This window comes from Rhinoderma darwinii, chromosome 5 (genome assembly GCF_050947455.1).
Source record: "Rhinoderma darwinii isolate aRhiDar2 chromosome 5, aRhiDar2.hap1, whole genome shotgun sequence".
NCBI lineage: Eukaryota > Metazoa > Chordata > Amphibia > Anura > Rhinodermatidae > Rhinoderma > Rhinoderma darwinii.
Genome location: NC_134691.1, coordinates 291,038,168 through 291,059,102, shown reverse-complemented (window position 1 = coordinate 291,059,102; position 20,935 = coordinate 291,038,168). Strand labels below are relative to the sequence as shown.

Sequence of the window (20,935 nt, the reverse complement as noted above, 5' to 3'; positions counted from 1 at the left end):
TAATGGCCACCTATTCCACTCCTCACAGACACAGATCTACAGCAAAGCAGAGCTTATGAATAAAACAAATAAATGCACACTCCTGATATAATGGGCTATTGATTTGTGCTTACCAGCACTATTCATAATGAAGTTTTCAGAAAAAAAGGGTGAGGCTCTGTTCACATTTGCATTGGAGGCTTAGGGGTTATTTAGACAAACGTGTAATACGTCCGTGCAATGCGCGTGATTTTCACGCGCGTCGCACGGACCTATGTTAGTCAATGGGGCCGTTCAGAAAGTCCGTTCAGACATGTCCTATATTTGTGAGTTTTTCGCGCATCACGCACCCATTGAAATCAATGGGTGCGTGAAAATCACGTGCAGCACACGAAAGCACTTCCATGATTTGCGCAACAGCAGTAAAAAGTATGACTGAAAACAGAAAAGCACCACGTGCTTTTCTGTTTACAAACATACAGAGTGTCATAATGATGGCGGCTGCGCAAAAATCACGCAGCCGCGCATCATATGAGGGTGATACACGGAGCTGTTAAGTACCTTTTGCGTGCGCAAAACGCTGCGTTTTTGCGTGTGCAAAACGCACGCGCTCGTGTAAATCCGGCCTTAGTAAGAGGCCTCAGTCTCTGCCTTACCTGTCAAATTTGACAGAATCTAAGTTCACATCTGTGTTGGGGGCCTTCGTAAAAAATGCTGGAAATAATAGCGCTGCACGTAGAGCTAATTTTCTGGTAAAATGACGGAAACCATTAAAATCAATGGGTTCCGTCGGTCGCCGTTGGTGTCATATTCCTATTGTGGAACAAGGCAACGGAAATGAAAAATGGTGATGAGAACCTAGCGTTGTATGCAGCGCTATTTTTCCAGTAAAAGCAACGGACACCTCAGCGGAACCTGATGGACCCCATTAGAAGTCAATGGGTTCTGTCAGGCACTGATTGTATCTGTTGTGCGATGGTTTCAGGAGCCATGATGAACATGTGAACAAAGTCTACATCTGAAATATTTGCACTTCTGCCACCGTAGGCCTGTGGTGGAACCAAAACGAGAAGTTTGCAGACTTCAAGAAACGGACTTCATTTCAAGCTTATTTTTCTCCTCCTTGTAATTGAAGGATATATATATATGTATATATATATATATAAATAAAAGTTGTCATTTTACTATTGGTTCTTCTTAGTTTGAGCACCATAATAACACAAGGTGTCACCTGCATACTTACTGTACTTAGAACCACGGAAAACACTAGAGGTCTAGGACGTGCATTAGTTCGTCTGCACCACTACCCAATAGTAGCCCCAACAAATCGGTATAAGTCGTAAAATTGGGATGGGGTGCATTAGTTACACCCCATTATGAATGCTGAGTGTGATGCAGCCATTAACAAACCAAACCCCATATTTTCTTGGTACTAGATCAGGTTTTTATATGGATTGCAATGTCACAAGTTCTCTTCCTTTAATTTTATGTAATGTGAGCCGTAAATTTAGACCGTTCAATGTGCATGTTAATCATAAACTACTAAACTGGCAGTAAAGCACTGTGTGTGTGTGATACTAAGAAAAGACATCATGTGAGAAAGCACCGATTTCCCAGAAGAAGCAGCACAAAGCACTTACACTGCCTGACAAGTGACAAGGGTTAATTACATAAAAGCATCTCAAACATTTCTTAGACCGTGTCCTGTGTAGCGAACATTATACTGCACAAAACAGGCGAACTGTGTGAATGAAACCCAAGCAAGACCCAATGCAGAATACATGCACGGTGTTACATACACTAAAAATGATGAATTACTAGTACTTACACTAAACAACACCGTCCTCGTATTGCTTAATCATGTTCGGTCTTGTACGTCAGTGTATATAGTGTTTACATAACGTCTGCTTGTGCCCCATCAGTCATATCTTTTATCTCCCTTTCCGTTCCCTCATCCATTCCTAGTGCATAGGTGCTCTTTTGGTGATAACATGCAAGCCAAGAATCACCATTTTAGGTACGCACAACCATTTCAGAGACCCCCAGCAGAAAATAGAGGGGACCAGGAGGAGATGGATCTGATTTTTCTGCCATATATCTGCAGTAAGAGGATGCAGAATATCTTACAAAGTGACAAACATATCTTTCTGGTTCAATTTTTTGCGCTTATTTTGAAGTTTGATGCCCCATTATACCACATTAGATACTACACTGCATCAAAATACCATAAAACTGCGTAAACATGATTCCTAATTCCTCATTATTTCTTTAATTTCCTCACCCTATCAACTATGACAGGACTTCTTACACCCAAGACGTGAAATACACTAAGCGCAGACTTGGCACACAACCTGTTGATAATAAATGTTCATGTACCCCGGCTGCTTCATCATCATCACAACACCCACTCTTACCACCCACGGTCACCCAGGCCCTGCCAACCTCAGAAGTCAACACACGGTGCCATCTCATTTATACAGTTCCTAAAATCTTATTGTTCCAGTACAATTTTCTAGAGTTCTGAACATAAAAAATGTGGCCAAATACACAATAATTTTCAAGAACTTATTAAAGGGCCACTATTTCCATATGCAAATTATTGGTAACATAGTAGTAAACGATGTTAATCCAGACGCGGCCGAGTTAAGGTTGCAGTGAGTTTCATTTTATTTTAGTTTTTTCCCTACCACATTCCAAGAGCTTCTTTTTTTTTTGTGGGATGAGTTGTATTTTTTAATGGCACCAATTTAGGGTACAGGTTAACTTTATTCTGCAGGTCGTTACAATTACAGCAATAGCAAATGAAAACACTTTTTTTTCCCCATCAACAAAGCTTTAGGAGGGCTTGATATTTATGGGACGAGCTGTAGTTTTCACTGGTACCATTTTGGGTTCATAGGTCTTATTGATATTGCTTTGGCTTTAGGGGGGGTGAAAAAAAAGCAGCAATTCTAGTATCGTCTTGCAGGTTTTTTTGTTGTTTTTTTAGGACGATCCCCGTGCAGAATAAATAACATTGAAATTTGTAAAAAAAAAATATTGTCAATTTTTCCCATGATAAAACATTTTTTTTAGGAAAAATTTTTTATTTTTGTTTTTTTTTACATTGGATATTTTGGATGTTTTTTAGTCCCGCTATAAAAATGGAGCATGCAATCCTTTGATTCTTTACACGTCAAAACTTTTGTGGCTGAGTGTATTCTAGGATCATGTATATGGCAGACCGAAGGGCATTTCTAAGGCCCCTGGCTGTCATGGCAACCCATCAGCACCCTGCAAATCAAGTCGCAGGGGCGCTGATGGGCTTGACGGTCGCTAATAAAGATTAAATGGGTTGTCCGGTTTGAGCAAATAAAGCTTATATATTGTATAATATAAAGTTCTGGATTTTTCTAATATACATTGCATCAATTCCTAATGGTTTTCAAGATCTGTGCTTTCAGTCATTGAATGGGAACCTTCTCCTCTAGAAGTAAACAATGAAGGTTTCCATTTAAGAATTATATGCACAGATTGCAACCCCTTAGCGTAATGTGCATTCTGACAATATGGCACGGACACGGTAGCTCGAACCCGCGACAAGAACCACAGGGTGCCGAGAGGATGCTATGGTTGCCTAGTAAAGGCCTCCAGGTCTGCATTCTGTGCTTGATTATTAAAGGGGTTGTCCGGGAATACATTTTAAATTAGTCATTTTTAATAACATTTCTAATATAGTGTGTACTTACCTGTGCCAGCGGTCTCCTGTTCTGATCTGCCGTCACGTGACCGCACCCAGGGTACATTTTTTTATTTCCTCTGAGGTACTGTGTCTTTGCTTCCGGCTGAGAAAGGCACGGCGCGTCATCAACTACATTTCCAGGCAGTGGGCCGGGCGGATGTTTCATGAGCTCTTCAGAGCTACGCTTCCTCTGGTCTCGCCGCCTGTAGATGTACTTGATGACGCGCCGTGTCTTTACACAGCAGGAAGTGCTGGCTGAGCAAAGACACGGAGCGTCATCAATCATGGAGGCACAAAGGATAATAATGATTAGTGTGCAGGGAGGGAGCTGCCTGGAATTAGTAATTAGAGCAGGAAAGGACCTGTGAACATAGAGGGGCGTGGCAGTATGCAAATAGCTGAGCTGCTTTGGAGGAAGGGGGGTGCAACTGTCTCCTCAGATGCAGCAGGGGATCATGGGTATGGTGGGTTACAAGACAGGAAATAGGCAGCAAGGGATGTGAAGAAACAGAAAGAGCAGCAGTGACGATGGAAATCAAACAGAAACTGGTTAGAAGTTTAATAGGGGGTATTAGGGAAGGCAAACCAAGGCTGGGGGACACTTTTTAGAAAACATTTTTTCCTGGACAACCCCTTTAAGTATTGCAGTGTATTGCATGAGTAAAGCCCTATAGGAGGACTAAAAAAAAAAAAAGTTTTATACAATTTTTACAAATATTAAAAAAAATGAAGAGTAAAGCTAAACTTTTCCCATTTTTCGCATAAAATAGTGTAAATAAAAAAACCATAATGGTAATAGATCCGTCCGTAAAGGTCAGAATTATTAAAATCATAATGCCAGAATTGCTGTTTTTGTCACCTAGCTTCACCCAAAAATGGAAATAAAGAATGATCAATAAGTGAAACGTACCCCAAAATGGTAAGAATAAAACTACGGCTCGTCCTGCAAAAAGCATGCCCTCACACAGCTTCAGAGACGGGAAAATAAAAAAGTTATGGATCTAAGAATATAGCGACACAAGACAATTTTTTAATAAAGTTTTTATTATGTAAAAGTAGTAAAAACTTTAAAAAAAAACTATAAAAATTTGCAGAATAACGTTACATGCAATTTTTACATTAATCAATACATTATGTGGGACATTAAATGGTGCCCACAACTCGTCCTGCAGAAAACAAGCCCTCATAGGGCTATGTCAACATAAAAATTTAAAAGATTATGCCTATTAGAATGCAGGTAGGAAAAAAAAATTATAATAAAACATGGCTGAGGCACCAAGGGAAATTACATAATTTTCATTGTACAACTAGTAAGGCTTACAGGGCCGGCTCCAGGTTTACGTGGTCCCTTGGGCGGCACAGACTTAATGGGCCGGGAACTCACGGCGGCAGTAAAACGGCAGCTTGTACCCCCATATAGAAGTTTGGCCCCAAGTTTATGCCCCCACATAGAAGTTAGGCCCGGTTTATGCCCCCACATAGAAGTTATGCCCGGTTTATGCCCCCATATAGAAGTTAGGGCCGGTTTATGCCCCCATATAAAAGTTAGGCCCCCAGTTTGTGACATATATATATATATAGTTAGGTCCAGAATTATTCGGACAATGACAAGTTTTGGCATTTTGGCTGTTTATTGAATATACAGTTATATAATCAATATGGGCTTAAAGTGCAGACTCTACTTTAATTTGAGGGTATTCACATCCTAATTTGAGGAAGGGTTTAGGAATTACAGCTCTTTAATATGTAGCTGCCTCTTTTTCAAGAAACCAAAAGGTAATTGAACAATTACCTCAGAAGCTATTTAATGAGCAGGTAAAAGGTCTAGAGTTGATTTCAGGTGTGGCATTTGAATTTGGAAGCTGTTGCTGTGTACCCACAACAAATTAGTTTTCATAAAAAAATATTTTTACTTTTTGAGATACAGCAAGTCTGTATCCTGTATACGCTGTATCGTTCATTGAATCCTGTACCTGTGAGGTCCGCGGGACTGACAGGTTCAGTGAAAGCGGGTTCTGCGTGTCTCTAACGCGCAGTATCCACCTGTTATCCATCACATCTAAGTTCGTAACTCAGATGTGATAGATTACAGGTGGATCTGACATGCAGGACCTGCTGACACTGAATCAGTCAGTCCCGCGGACCTCACAGGTACAGGATTCAATGAACGATATAGCTGCTCTGTATACAGGATGCAGAGCAGCTGCATCTCAAAAAGTAAAAATATTTTTTAAAATAACTAAATTTGAAAGTTGCACCAAACACACAGCCTGACATTTATTTTTTTTTAAAAAAAAGCCCTTTCATGGGTTTACATAGCCTTTAACAGTCTGTGCTTAACATACGGTGTGTCACTCATAATGCCAAATCTATAAAACTGTATCAAAGTGATTATCAAAATATACATTTTCTTATACTGCTTCAGGATCTCTAAAAGCTTCTATAACCCCTTTTTAAATACCCTTTTAGGCCAAGATCATACACACAGAGTTTTGATGCAGTTTTTGTTGAAGATATTGTCTCAGTGTTTTGAGCCAAAGCGAGAAGTGGATCCAAAAGGAAGGAAAGGTATAAAGAAAAGACTAAGGCCCCATGCACACGAACGTATTTTTGCGTCCGCAATTCCCCCGCAAATCCACGGGAGAATTGCGGACCCATTCATTTCTATGGGCCCATACACACTATCCGTGTTTTCACGGGTCTCCGAATGTCCGCAAATCCGTTCCACAGAAACTCAGGACATGTCTTATTACGGCCCGCAAATTCGATGCGGACATGCCCAAAGAAGTCAATGGGCCCGTGGAAAATGCGGGTACACCTCCGTGTGTCAACCGCAGTTTGCGGATGTGTTGCTAGGCGACGACCGGGAATGAGTTCTGTCGTCATCCTGTTTTACCTAGGCTTTTTTTGTTTTTATCCGCATTTTGTGGATTACATACTGATGAACTGCGGAGGACATTTCACGGAACACGGTCCTGGAATTTGCGGACCAGAAAAACACTACGGTCGTGTGCATGAGGCCTAAAGCATCTCCTTTCATTTGTGTCCACTCCTGTGTTTGGTTAAAACAAAAAAAAGAAAAGAGCCACGAATTGCCACAAAAACTGCATCAAAACTGTGCGTGTGATCCTGGTCTTAGGGAATATGGATATTATAGACTGGTTCCCCTGATCGAGAACCCACTATTAGCCAGAGGTGAATAGGTATCAGGGACTGCTGTTCTGGTGAACCGCCTTGTATTACATTGTATTGCTACATTTGCCCTTTAATTTTGTTTCCTCTAAGCTCCATCTTGAGGCTATAGTCCGAAATATAAAAGAAAACTGTATAAGGGCTAGTTCACACAGCGGATTTTGCGTGGAACTTTTCCTCCCTCCCATTGATAATGGGAAGTTCGGCCTGAATCCGCCCGAAGATCGAGCAGGACACTTCTTTTCCCCAATAGCTGAAATAATCAGCTAGCAGGAAAAAGAAGCGTTCAACTCCCATTGAAATGAATGGGAGGTGGAATTTAGCAACGGAATCTGCCTGCAAAATTCTTGTGTGTGAGCATACCCTACAGAGCAAGTTGCAAATATAATATTATCATTATTATAATGTGAGCTGCAGAGAGCTAGACTACACAATGTCCTAAAAAAGCATGCACAGACTGTGCAGTTTTAAAAAGCTAAAAAATTTGACAGTAACATTATATTAAAGAATCACAGTTTTCACTTAGTATCTATAATATCATATTATTTACTTTAACTTAAACAACATATACAGTCAAATTGCTTAAAAGCAGCATTACAGGGCCTAGTAGATAATCAAATAAATTATCAAATATTCTGGATTTTTGGATGGACACAGAAAAGTATAGAAATATGTTGCTGTATCTGCGCGCTCCCTAGACAGCTATGATACAACATTCATAGCGCATCATAGCTGTCTTTCAGAACGCCCCCAGCGGCGTAACTACCAGTGTATCAGCCAGAGCAGCGGATACGGTGCCCTCAGCATAAAGGGTGTCTGTGTTCTGCGCGCTTACGCTACAGAATAGGAAGGAGAAAAAGGAGAAGTGCGCAGGCGCGACATAATGAAAGAAACGCCGGTGGTGGTCGTTTACATGGAAACGACCAGCACCACGAAATACATCAGACGCGATTCAGAGGAGGGCATATGTTACAAACGCTGCATTACAGAATACAGAAGGTATTTAGAAATATGTTTATTTTTACATTTCTAGGGCTTGGAACATTGATCTTTATGTTAGGAATAACCATTTAAGATGAACAAATACTGGATTACCGGATGACAGAATAAAAATATTTTTGCTGCAATATGTTTTACAATCGTAACTAGAATCTCACAAATAGGCGCTGAAGAAACACGAGTGCCCAACATCATGTCCATCCCTTCACCCAGCTCAGCAGTGAGACACATATGTGCTAAATGAGGGGAATGAATGTCCTGAGGGAACAGGAATGTAATGCAGAGGTGGGAAGTTTCCACATCAGGTCACAGTACTGCAGGTTGACAGGCTGGTATACTTGTTTTACGTACACTTCACATGCACCAGTGGCACAGGAACAAGACACGAGGTGTGAAATGCCTCAGCAACAAATGACTAATGACATCACAAAACTGGAATACAATTTCAGCTATTAGAACATTTAGGGGTATGTTCACACAGAGTTTTTTTGTAGGCAGAAAAAGATTTCAGCATTGTTTTAACGATTCTTTTTCAGCATTTTTTGACCATGGCCATTAAATGTAATGCAAGCACCACGGGAACAAAATGCCTTAAAAACGCTCAGAAAGTATCGTTTTTTTCTGCCTACTATTGATTTCAATGAGAGGTCAGAGGAGCAAACCATAGCAAGAACATGGCGCTTTTTTTTTCCCAGCAAACGGCCAAAAGCCACCAGGGAAAAAAAGCCTCTGCCTCGCATTGAAAACAATATCGGATGGTTTCGGACGTTTTTTGGTGCGGATTACCACGCAGTTTCCGTGTCATAATCAGCACCAAAAAAACTGTGTGTGAAGTGGCCGTAATGGAAAGATTTCCCCCTCTCCTGTGTTCTGGAACCACTCCTGGTTTTACCTTACAGATACTGATGCAAAATACTCCCCAAAATACTGCAGTGTAAAAGTGGCCTTATAAAGAAAAATGCCCCGTTTATTATTGTCATTTTGTTATAATGTGTGTGGCATGTATAAGTAATGCAAGAAAGGATTGATTTGAATTTTTTTTACATGGGGTTTTCCAACAAATTAATTTCAGGACAGTGAGAACACATAATTTTCCAAAACTTATATTCATTTCACTTGGGATCGCATAGATTTAACCTCTGAGTAAAACGGAATTAAAGAAATTGAGAGGAATTTACTTGTTTGAGATTTATCGTACTTTGTGGTCTTTGATGCTGGATTCACACATTGCGTATCGTTGCAGATTTTTGAGCCAAAGCCAGAAATTTAAATTATTCCTTTATACTTTTCATTCCTTTTGAAACCACTTCTGGCAATGGCAAAAAAATATGCACCAATTCTGCAACAAATACAGGATTTGTAAATCTAGCCTTAGGCTGGATTCACATGGAATGGAACCCAGGGGAATTTCCCCAGCGTATCTGCAGCAAAATGTGCACGTTTTATGTGCGGATTTCATCTCTACTTTCAAAATGGCAGTGAACATCCAGAAAAAAATAAGCATACTGTGGATTTAAAAATCTGCAGCATATTCTTATTTCTGTCTAAAAAATGTTCAGCAACATGTGGTGGGATTTATTCAAATCTCATCCACATGGCTGGGACTGTTATGGGCTGCAGATTTTGCCACATGGAAAATCAGCGTCACTTCCGTCCTGTGTGAATCCAGCCTCAGGAAGCACTTTTTTTGTCCTAAAACCTGTGCTGCAACTGGTGCATCTAATAGCCCGGAACGCAGGCAGCTGCCCATGTAAAGACGCATTGGCGTGAATCACTGAGCTCTGTGATTCAAAGGTCCTAGCAGTGAAGTGTTATAAAAGAAGAAAAAAAAGTTATCTGCTCACATTCACATCTTAGGCTTTGTTCACATCTGCGTCGGGGCTCCGGTCATGGGTTCTGTCGGACCTTTCCGTCAGGGGAACCCAAGAACGGAACCCAAACTGAAACCATAGCTTTCCGTTTGCATTACCACTGATTTGAATGGTAAAGCATCAGTTTCAAATGGTTTCCGTTTGTCACCATTCTGTAAGGTCTCCGTTGTTTTGACAGAATCAATAGTGTAGTCGACTGCGCTATTGATTCCGTCAAAACAACGACAAACTTAAAGAACGGAGACAAACTAAAACCATTTGCAACAGATGCGTTATCATTGAATTCAATGGTAATGCAACCGGAAAGCTATGGTTTCCGTTTGGGTTCCGTTCATGGGTTCCCCTGACGGAAAGGTCCGACGGAACTTATGAATGGAGCCCCGACGCAGATGTGAACGAAGCCTTACACACACAAGTCTGTAAAAACTGACTGGTCAGTGAGCAGATAACTCAAGAGATTCTTTACACACAGCACAGTAAATCTGTGCAATTACTGATCTTCAAGGACCTTCTAGCCACAACCCTCCCTGCAGCAGCAACTCTCAAGCAGTGACCTGAGCAGATGGAGCAGATTCATATCCAGTAAACCCCTGCTTCTTCACACCTCTGATGCCTGGTAAGATCATGGGAGGGTAAGGGAATTATAGCTGGCAATATGTTGTAACACTGTGGCTGGTATTGTGGTGGGGCACCATGGCTGGCATTGTATTGGGGAAAAGTGGCTGGCATTGTGGTGGGGCACTGTGGTACTGTTTCAGTACCAAATCACCTCAATATTACGTATTGGAAGTGTACAGTTAAAAATAATCTTTTTCTTCTCTTTTATGTCTTAAATTATGGTTGTATCTTATGGTTCGATGAGTCCTATAGTCTGAAAAATACGGTAATACTGCCTAAATTATGGTAAATTTCTAAAGACATAAAACACTTGACATACCGCAAAAAAAAATAATCTTATTTATTACAGCAAACTAAATTATGTGCTCAAGGTAACACCATTATTTACTTGTACTCTTTTGGGTTAGTTTAAAGGCGTTTACCTACTAGTTAGAAGGGCCCGTTGACTATAAGCGGATCACAAAGTGCCCACCCCTGCTGGGACCAGCTGCAATCTGTAGGGAAATCTGACTGTAATTGTACAGTTTCCCTGCAGCACCACCACAGGGAAAACTAAGCATTACTCAGGGCCCATTTAAATCAATGGCTTGTCTGTGTAATGCAGGACAGCTCCTCCAGAAAGACAGACGCTCTTTGTAACTGCTCTCCACTCTGGCCAAGAAATAAGGAATCTGAACATGGGACACCCTCTATTAACCCAGAATTACCTAACAGGGTATATAAAAATGGGTTCTCTAAAATGGACAACCTGTTTATGCTGCTATAGATATTTGTAAAACACAAAACAATGTGCGTTATACTTAAAATAGTTAATCGCTACTGACTCACCAAAGTGGCCATCACATTTCACAAATAATTCCACTACACCATAAGCAATTGATGTAGGAGCAGGAATTTCCAGGACTGTGTTTTCATCCTTTATAAAATTTCCATTTTCCGTCACGGATACCTGTGAATGAATTATAAATGTACATTCAAGAAAAGTAAGACGATTAGCAAAGCATAATGTAAAAATTCCCCGGTCCTTAATACATTGGCATCTTAGAAGCACCAGTGGAACTAAAACGTATCTTTTAATGGGAAATTTCTCATAAATTTTATTTAAATTTCATTGATTAGAAGTCTGTAGAAAAGAAATATACGTTTTTTTTAAAAAAACAAAAAAAAAAACGAACTTATGGCAATATATAAAAAAAAACAAAAAAACATACAGTACAGCAGGGTGTGCTTTATGGGAGCGGAAATTAATGGGAATTAATTGACGGAGAAATGTCACAGACCTCTACAGTATTCAAGCAGTCATGGACTACAGTCCCCTTCCCCAGAGAAAAGGAGAGGCAGCGGAGATGTATACAGAGCCTCTGTGTGTAGTGTATATAGCTTTTATCCTGCTTTATCTAAGCCTCCAGCAGTACAAAAGAGCTGTCATTAATGCACTGCTCTCTGCTGACCCAGTCCCAGACCATACAGCAAAGCTGACAAGTTACCTGCCGAAAACATGAGGGGGTCAGTCTATTGTGACTGATCTAGCGGCCAGTGTGATAAAAAAAATCTTCCAAATATTTCAATTACCTGGATAATTTTTTATTTCACATAAAAAGTGTAAGAAAAGAAACACCACCAAAAATTAAGCACACATGGTAAAAAAAAAAAAAAAAAAATTGAATTAAAATAATCAACACCCCCGGAAAAAGGCACTTTCCTGCTGAAACGCACATTGAGGTGGAACATAGCTCACAGGAGTCCCGTTTCACAGTGGGTCAGTATTATTTATTTGCACACTTTGTCATTTAGCCTTTATTTATCTTTCTGTATTCATTTACTTATGATCTCTTTCTGATCTGGTACCAGGGGTCATTTATCATTAATAATAACACTGGGGCCTATGCACTGGTTTTATCACCCATTATATAGTTATGGTGTGTCACTGACCTGGATATGTGTTTTTGATACACCGTTCAGCCATCATTGTATCCAGACGAGTATATTATTGTTCTCTATGTCCATTTCTTCCATTATGGAGTTTCCTCCACTTGATAATAATGTTTTACATTTGTATTTCAATAAAGTTTACAATTTAGATACATATGGCTATGCAGCATCTGTTGGTCTTAGTAGGTTCATACATATATATATATATACACACATACACTACCGTTAAAAAGTTTAGGGTCACTTAGAAATTTCCTTATTTTTGCAAGAAAAGAACAGGTTTTTTTTCAATGAAGATAACATTAAATTAATCAGAAATACACTCTATACATTGTTAATGTGCTAAATGACTATTCTAGCTGCAAACGTCTGGTTTTTAATGCAATATCTACATAGGTGTATAGAGGCCCACTTCCAGCAACCATCACTCCAGTGTTCTAATGGTACATTGTGTTTGCTAACTGTGTTAGAAGGCTAATGGATGATTAGAAAACACTTGAAAACCCTTGTGCAATTATGTTAGCACCGCTGTAAACAGTTTTGCTGTTTAGAGGAGCTATAAAACTGACCTTCCTTTGAGCTAGTTGAGAATCTGGAGCATTACATTTGTGTGTTCGATTAAACTCTCAAAATGGCTAGAAAAAGAGAGCTTTCATGTGAAACTCGACAGTCTATTCTTGTTCTTAGAAATGAAGGCTATTCCGTGCGAGAAATTGCCAAGAAACTGAAGATTTCCTACAACGGTGTGTACTACTCCCTTCAGAGGACAGCACAAACAGGCTCTAACCAGAGTAGAAAGAGAAGTGGGAGGCCCCGCTGCACAACTGAGCAACAAGACAAGTACATTAGAGTCTCTAGTTTGAGAAATAGACGCCTCACAGGTCCTCAACTGGCAGCTTCATTAAATAGTACCCGCAAAACGCCAGTGTCAACGTCTACAGTGAAGAGGCGACTCCGGGATGCTGGCCTTCAGGTCAGAGTGGCAAAGAAAAAGCCATATCTGAGACTGGCTAATAAAAGGAAAAGATTAATATGGGCAAAAGCACACAGACATTGGACAGAGGAAGATTGGAAAAAAAGTGTTATGGACAGACAAATCGAAGTTTGAGGTGTTTGGATCACACAGAAGAACATTTGTGAGACGCAGAACAACTGAAAAGATGCTGGAAGAGTGCCTGACGCCATCTGTCAAGCAAGTAATGGTCTGGGGTTGCTTTGGTGCTGGTAAAGTGAGAGATTCGTACAAGGTAAAAGGGATTTTGAATAAGGAAGGCTATCACTCCATTTTGCAATGCCATGCCATACCCTGTGGACAGCGCTTGATTGGAGCCAATTTCATCCTACAACAGGACAATGACGCAAAGCACACCTCCAAATTATGCAAGAACTATTTAGGGAAGAAGCAGGCAGCTGGTATTCTATCTGTAATGGAGTGGCCAGCGCAGTCACCAGATCTCAACCCCATAGAGCTGTTGTGGGAGCAGCTTGACCGTATGGTACGCAAGAAGTGCCCATCAAGCCAATCCAACTTGTGGGAGGGGCTTCTGGAAGCATGGGGTGAAATTTACCTGAGCAAATTAACAGCTAGAATGCCAAAGGTCTGCAATGCTGTAATTGCTGCAAATGGAGCATTCTTTGACGAAAGCAAAGTTTGAAGGAGAAAATTATTATTTCAAATAAAAATCATTATTTCTAACCTTGTCAATGTCTTGACTATATTTTCTAGTAATTTTGCAACTCATTTGATAAATAAAAGTGTGAGTTTTCATGGAAAACACAAAATTGTCTGGGTGACCCCAAACTTTTGAACGGTAGTGTGTATATATATATATATGCATCAGATACAGTCTTTGATGATTTATCCATAAACTAGCAGGTCAGTTATGACTGCCTACCTCTCTTTGCACTTCTACAGTTGCATATTGGTTAATACCTTTTACTATGCGATTTGCATTCAATCTAAATATGCAGAAACTTTAGTGAAATAATTTTCAAGCTAATACAAGTACATGATGACACAGGAGATGCCTGCCATTAGGAAAGGATGGAACATCTGTTCCAATCACTGGGGTCTGAGATAATAATTCTGCTATCATACTTCCATCGCGCTGCTGTCTCCTCAGTGCCAGCCGTCAGGAATTAATAAAACCTGGCCAAAAACAGTATTTTTATGTCCATCTGTAATGTAAAACCTAGCGGGTTTATCATTATAAGAAAAAGCAGGCAACACAGAGTTAAACGTTGATGAGTGGCAATAAGAGCCGAAATAGCAGTCTGTGGTACATATATGCGCGCACGCACGCACATACACACGCACACACACACACACGCGCACACACGCACACACACGCACACACACACAGGGTGAAGTATTAGGCTGGGTTCACACATTACTTATTTGTTACAGAATTTCAATTGCTAAATATGCATTGAAATCCTGCAGCAAAGTACAGTACAAAGTAAGTGAATAGGATTTTAGCAAAGGGCTTAAAAAAAACAGGCAGCAGATTCTAGGCATAATGTGGATCGTCAAATCCTCAGCTTGTCCTATCTGTTGAGGATTTGTGCCACGGATTTAACCCTTTGAAATTGATTCTATTCTTAGTAACAACTGTTTCTGTGAATGCTATGTTACGGCCATCATTAAAGCTACCACTGATGTGATCACCCAGCTTTTCCAGATTCCTGATTGGTAAATCTGACTAGTTATCTAATGATACCACAGTGAGGTGATGATGTTTCTAGGGGAGTATACCGGCGTAATACAGAATGCAATGTAGCAATGAATCCACTGTGTATTTCTGTATGAAATCAGAGGCACACAGAAACACAGTATGGGCTCATAGCAGAGTATGGATGCCAAATTACTAATTTGTAATATAGGTATGTGCATAAGCCAAATACTTTTACACTACGATTACAAATACTATTTAGAGAATCACCTGTAAAAAGGTGATTTAAGTGGTTACCTGGGATTCCAAAATTTATGGCCTATTCTTAGGGCAGGCCATCAATATTAGATCGGTGGGGTCCGACTGCCAGCACCCCCGCCTTTCAGTTGTTAAGAGGCCGCGGCCCTCGTAAAAGCGCTGCAGCCTCTTCATTGTTTACATATGTTTGATTCCTGTTCATACTTTTACATCGAGTTACTTTCGTAGCGGCTGTGCGAGGTATTGCAGCAGTGTCCCATTCAGAATAGGACACTATTATACTGCAATACCTCGCACAGCCACTACACTACAAAAGTAACTGCGCGTGAAATTATGAAAAGGAATGAAATCTTTGTAAACAATGAAGAGGATGCAGCGCTCGTACGAGGGCCACGGCCCCTTCAACAGCGGATTGGCGGGGGTGCCCACAGTCGGACCACCACCGCTCTATTTTCTAAGGATAGGACGTCAATTTTTAAATCTTGGATAACCCCTTTAAACCAAACAGATATAGAAAGACAACTCTAGTGATCACATAAATCCAGTTTAACGCTTAACCATGATTTCCAGAGAGGAAGTTTGCCTGCACTACTGCAGATGTAAACAGACACCCCTATATGAATGGCTTTAGGGGACTAAATACTTGTCTACTCTTTCAAACAAACCATTGGTAGATCAGTCCTCTGCAATGTAAACCATTTACTAGACCATTTAAATCTATTTCCCCCACAGATCTCCCTGGCACAAAGCATTTCAGGAACAATCATCCCTCTGTGAAATCTAATATAAAAACAAGTCTTGCAAACGCTCAGCATGTTCCAATCCCACTTACCTTCACCATTTTTGCTTTAACACCAAGTTTACTGCCAAACGTCTCTTCTGTTTGTGAGTGTTCAGAAATGACACATTTTTGTGTGGTAACAATCTTCTCTTTGAGGACACACAGTACATCGTTTTTGTTCTCATGTAGCTGTCGTATGAAGGGATGGTGCAAATTTATTTTCCTGTAATCAAGAAGGAAGCAAATATCCTGGATTAAAGGAAGGCATATCTATAGGGGTGTGCAGAGGTTGTGGGGTGCACCAGGGCCCTGAAGTCTGAAGAGAGCCAAACCGTCTCTTTGCCCTCTTTGGGGAAACCGGAACAATGAATGACCTGATAGTTGGGGGGAGCTGTTACTTATTTTGCATTGGGGTTCAGGAGCTACAAGTTACAACGGATTAAAGAAATGTATTCTTTTCTGATAACAGACCAGGCTTCACCTCAATTACATCTTTCTCACTTATGTTACATAAAAGATGCTTTACTTATAGTATGTTTACGAGTAGGTTGCTCTTTGTATATTGTGAGATTAGTTTTATTCGGTTATTTGCAACTACAAATATAACAAATTATTAATAATGATTAAAAGACAGACTACTGAAAACGAATAAATAACTAAGAACAATGGCTCCCTCTTCTGGTAAACAGGATGTACTACACTTTCTACATTTATTTGGTTTATGTACTCCTCAAAACAAAATCTAAACAATTAACTACACACTTAATTTCATTGGGGGAAAAAAGATAATAAAAATTAGGAAGGGGAAGTGCTGCACCAGTACAAATATATATTTTTTCTTTCAAGCAATACTCCATACTTCCTAACCTCAAGTTGATAAATGTTAACCTGCTGGTAACCCACGATTAGTAGTAGTATTGTTATTTCCAGTACAGGAAAATCAATACAATCTACACAGGTTTTAAGCACAATGCATGCAGAACATAAAGAAACACAAACAATATTAATGTTGAATATAGAAATTGATTTATAGGAGACCAGCATTTACTGCCCTCTAGTGGATGCTTGTGAAATGAATGCTGTATTATTAAACAAAGCTGTGGGATGAACAAATGTTGCAGCCCATATTTCCACCAATCCGTAGAATTCTTGTTTCTAGTATGTACATACCCTTTTCCCCACCACGCATCTCTATAGGCTCCATCCTTCACCTCTCTTATATCCTATGAACATGCACTGCTACACGCCGCTTCTCTTCAATCAGCTGCTTCCCTCTACAGGGGTGGCTGTCTCACAGTAAAATCTATGACAGTCACCCTTCCCACACCAGTGTACAATTGGGTTTCCAATGAAACTTAAAGTCAAGAGTATATTGTGGTTTTAGCATGTATGCACTGGATGGAAGTGGTTTTTGCAGCAATAACTGTGGTAAAATTATTCAGTAAATACAAGAGGTTTTACTGCGATTTTACGGATCCTTTAGGTAGTGTGCCCTCAAAACCACACTGTTTATCGCAGCATGAAGAACGGATCATGGCCGAAAAAAACGTCACCACCACACATCAAGATTTCACCACATTGAATGTTAGAAATCTGCCGTTAGCAATTTAGAATATTTATCTCATGTCTATGGTCAGCTTTAAAGAGGCTCTGTCACCAGATTTTGCAACCCCTATCTGCTATTGCAGCAGATTGGCGCTGCAATGTAGATTACAGTAACGTTTTTATTTTTAAAAAACGAGCATTTTTGGCCAAGTTATGACCATTTTTGTATTTATGCAAATGAGGCTTGCAAAAGTACAACTGGGCGTGTTTAAAGTAAAAGTCCAACTAGGCGTGTATTATGTGCGTACATCGGGGCGTGTTTACTTCTTTTACTAGCTGGGCGTTCTGATGAGAAGTATCATCCACTTCTCTTCAAAACGCCCAGCTTCTGGCAGTGCAGATCTGTGACGTCACTCACAGGTCCTGCATCGTGTCAGACGAGCGAGGACACATCAGCACCAGAGGCTACAGTTGATTCTGCAGCAGCATCAGCGTTTGCAGGTAAGTAGCTACATCGACTTACCTGCAAACGCCGATGCTGCTGCAGAATCATCTGTAGCCTCTGGTGCCGATGTGTCCTCGCTCGTCTGACACGATGCAGGACCTGGGGAAGTGACGTCACAGCGTGATCTGCCAGAAGCTGGGCGTTCTGAAGAGAAGTGGATGATACTTCTCATCAGAACGCCCAGCTAGTAAAAGAAGTAAACACGCCCCGATGTACACACACAATACACGCCCAGATATATATACGCAATACACGCCCAGTTGTACTTTTACTTTAAACACGCCCAGTTGTACTTTTGCAAGCCTCATTTGCATAAATACAAAAATGGTCATAACTTGGCCAAAAATGCTCGTTTTTTAAAAATAAAAACGTTACTGTAATCTACATTGCAGCGCCGATCTGCTGCAATAGCAGATAGGGGTTGCAAAATCTGGTGACAGAGCCTCTTTAATGGCATGTTCCCACACACAGCACGCGCTGCAGATATTCTGCAACAGAAAATCTGCAGCGGAATCTCAAAAAAACACTGGTAAATTTGTCACAGAAATCCAGTGCCAAATTGAAACAGAAATTTGTCACCAAATAGTGCGTTTTTGCTGCAAATATTGCTGAGGAAATGCTGCAGTTTTCCGCAGCGGTTTTACCTGGGGTTTTAGCAGCCAGAATGTTGTGTTTGGGGATTTGGCGCTTTGAATCAGGAAAAACAAAGCTCCGGCCACTATCAAGATACATAAAGAAATTAAATCAGCACAGAATTTTGGACATAAAAACGACATGATGTTAAAAGTACCAAGCACCAATGCCCACGTATGACACATCCATAATGTTACCGGGATCTACTTGCCACTATATAACCAAAACACTGGATGCAAAAAAACTTGCGTCCTCTCCAGCTTGCATATTGGACGCTCTTTAGAATAGCACAGCAGAACAGTAATCCCCTTCATATAATTGTTAATCATTATTGTGGGCTTCTGTGCGCTCTATAATTTATAGATAATCATCAATTTAAATGAGCAGTTATGGAATATATAGCTCGCTAAAAACAACCCGTCACCAAACACAGTTTAAAAAAAAAAAGGAATTTTTCAATTATTTAATGTCCAAAATGAAGGATGTTCAGCGGAGCAGTTGCTGGCGGCATACGGCTTATACCCACACAATGACAACAGACTAATATTTATACTGGGCATATTTCCAGGACTGCAGTGTCCAAACATGTTAAAACTGTACTGCGACAAACACATTACTAATCTATCGTTGAATCAGAGAAATCCATTACGAAGCAGAAGCGAGCAGAGTTTACATGCTTTGTATTCAAACACGAGATTACATTAAGAAGTTAGAATCGATAAATCTAACGACAAAGTGCTATTATTAAAGACAGCCCCTGATCTGCAGCTACTTCATCTACAATAATAGGGAGCACATTATAGGAAATTCAGACGTTTCCATGTAGGCAGCATCAGCAGAATAGAGGCGGCGATACAACTGCTACAATATCCATCAGAACACGGCAACAGTCCCTAAGAGAACACCATTGACAGAAGACAGGCTGCCATAAACTATGCCAATATTCTACTGATGGTGACTGCAGGGAAGTGCCAAGGAATTGGATTTCCCCACTACTGCCCAGCTCTATTGATCGAATGAAATCCGATAATTAATATTATTTTACGGAAACCAAACACCCAACCATGTCTTTATGGACCATGCTTTGTGCACTGGAGCACAGTCATGCTGAAACAGTGAAGGACCTTCCCCAGACTGTTCCCACAAAGTTGGAAGCATTCAATTGTCCAATATGTCTTGGTTGGGCTGAAGCATTAAGATTTCCCTTCACTGGAACTAAGGAGCCTAGGGCAACCCCGGAAAGACCACCCCATAGAATGGTCCCTCCTCCAGCAAACTTTACAGTTGGCACAATGCAGTCAGGCAGGTAACGCTCTCCTGAAATTCACCAAACCCAGACTTGTCCATCAGATAGAGAAGCGAGATTCGTCACTCCACAGAACATGTTTCCTCTTCTCCAGAGTCCAGTGGCGGCGGCTTTCCACCAGTCCATCCGACGCTTGGCATTGTGCTTGGTGATGTGAGGCTTGCATGCAGCTGCTTGGCCATGGAAACCAGGGGCGTAGCTAGGGGGGGGCAGGCGGGGCATTTGCCCCGGGCGCAACCCGGAGGATAGGGAAGGGGGGCGCCGAAGAGCAGCTGATCGCTGCTGACAGGCACCCCGTACGTGGGACACCTGCAGCAGCTTAAGAACAGCCAGGACATTACGGCGTTCTGACTGGGGTCTGTGACGGCCAGGGAGTGGACCAGTCCAGTCACCTGACCTCACGTCAGTGACATGAGGTCAGATTACTCAGGTCAGGGGACAGGTCCACTCCCGTGCTGCAGCCTTCCTGCATCTGCCTGTGCCTTGTGCTCTGCCGAGAAGCAGAGAGGAAGCTCCGCCCACACACAGCCCGTCCTGACCTGTCAGCAAGGAGAGATGGTGAGTGCCTCTGTGTGTGTCTGTGTGTGTGTGTGTGTGTGTGTGTGTGTGTGTGTGTCTATGTGTCTCTGTGTGTGTGTGTCTGTGTGTGTCTGTGTGTGTGTGTGTGTGTGTGTGTGTGTGTGTGTGTGTGTGTGTGTGTGTGTGTGTGTGTGTGTGTGTGTGTGTGTGTGTGTCTCTGCATGTGTTTGTCTCTTACATCTACTACATTATCTGTACTCAGAGAGTTATCTCTGTGTTATCTGTGGTGTTACATAGGACTGCAGGTAACATCTACTACATTATCTGTACTATGTGCTAAATTACAATCTCAGCTCTGCTACACAGTACAGATAATGTAGTAGATGTTACCTGCAGTCCTATGT

At 41.0% G+C, this 20,935-nt stretch overlaps 1 protein-coding gene across 1 annotated transcript in view; it reads right to left on the bottom strand.

The window, feature by feature from the left end:
* Nucleotides 1-20,935, bottom strand: part of GSDME (gasdermin E) — an 82,253-nt gene that overhangs the window by 29,267 nt on the left and 32,051 nt on the right. Inside the window, exons 4-5 of the mRNA XM_075827274.1 lie at nt 16,075-16,246; nt 11,209-11,329 (exon numbers count right to left, since the gene is read on the bottom strand). Of these exons, the coding sequence (XP_075683389.1) occupies nt 11,209-11,329; nt 16,075-16,246 (293 nt within the window). The remainder of the gene's footprint in view (nt 1-11,208; nt 11,330-16,074; nt 16,247-20,935) is intronic.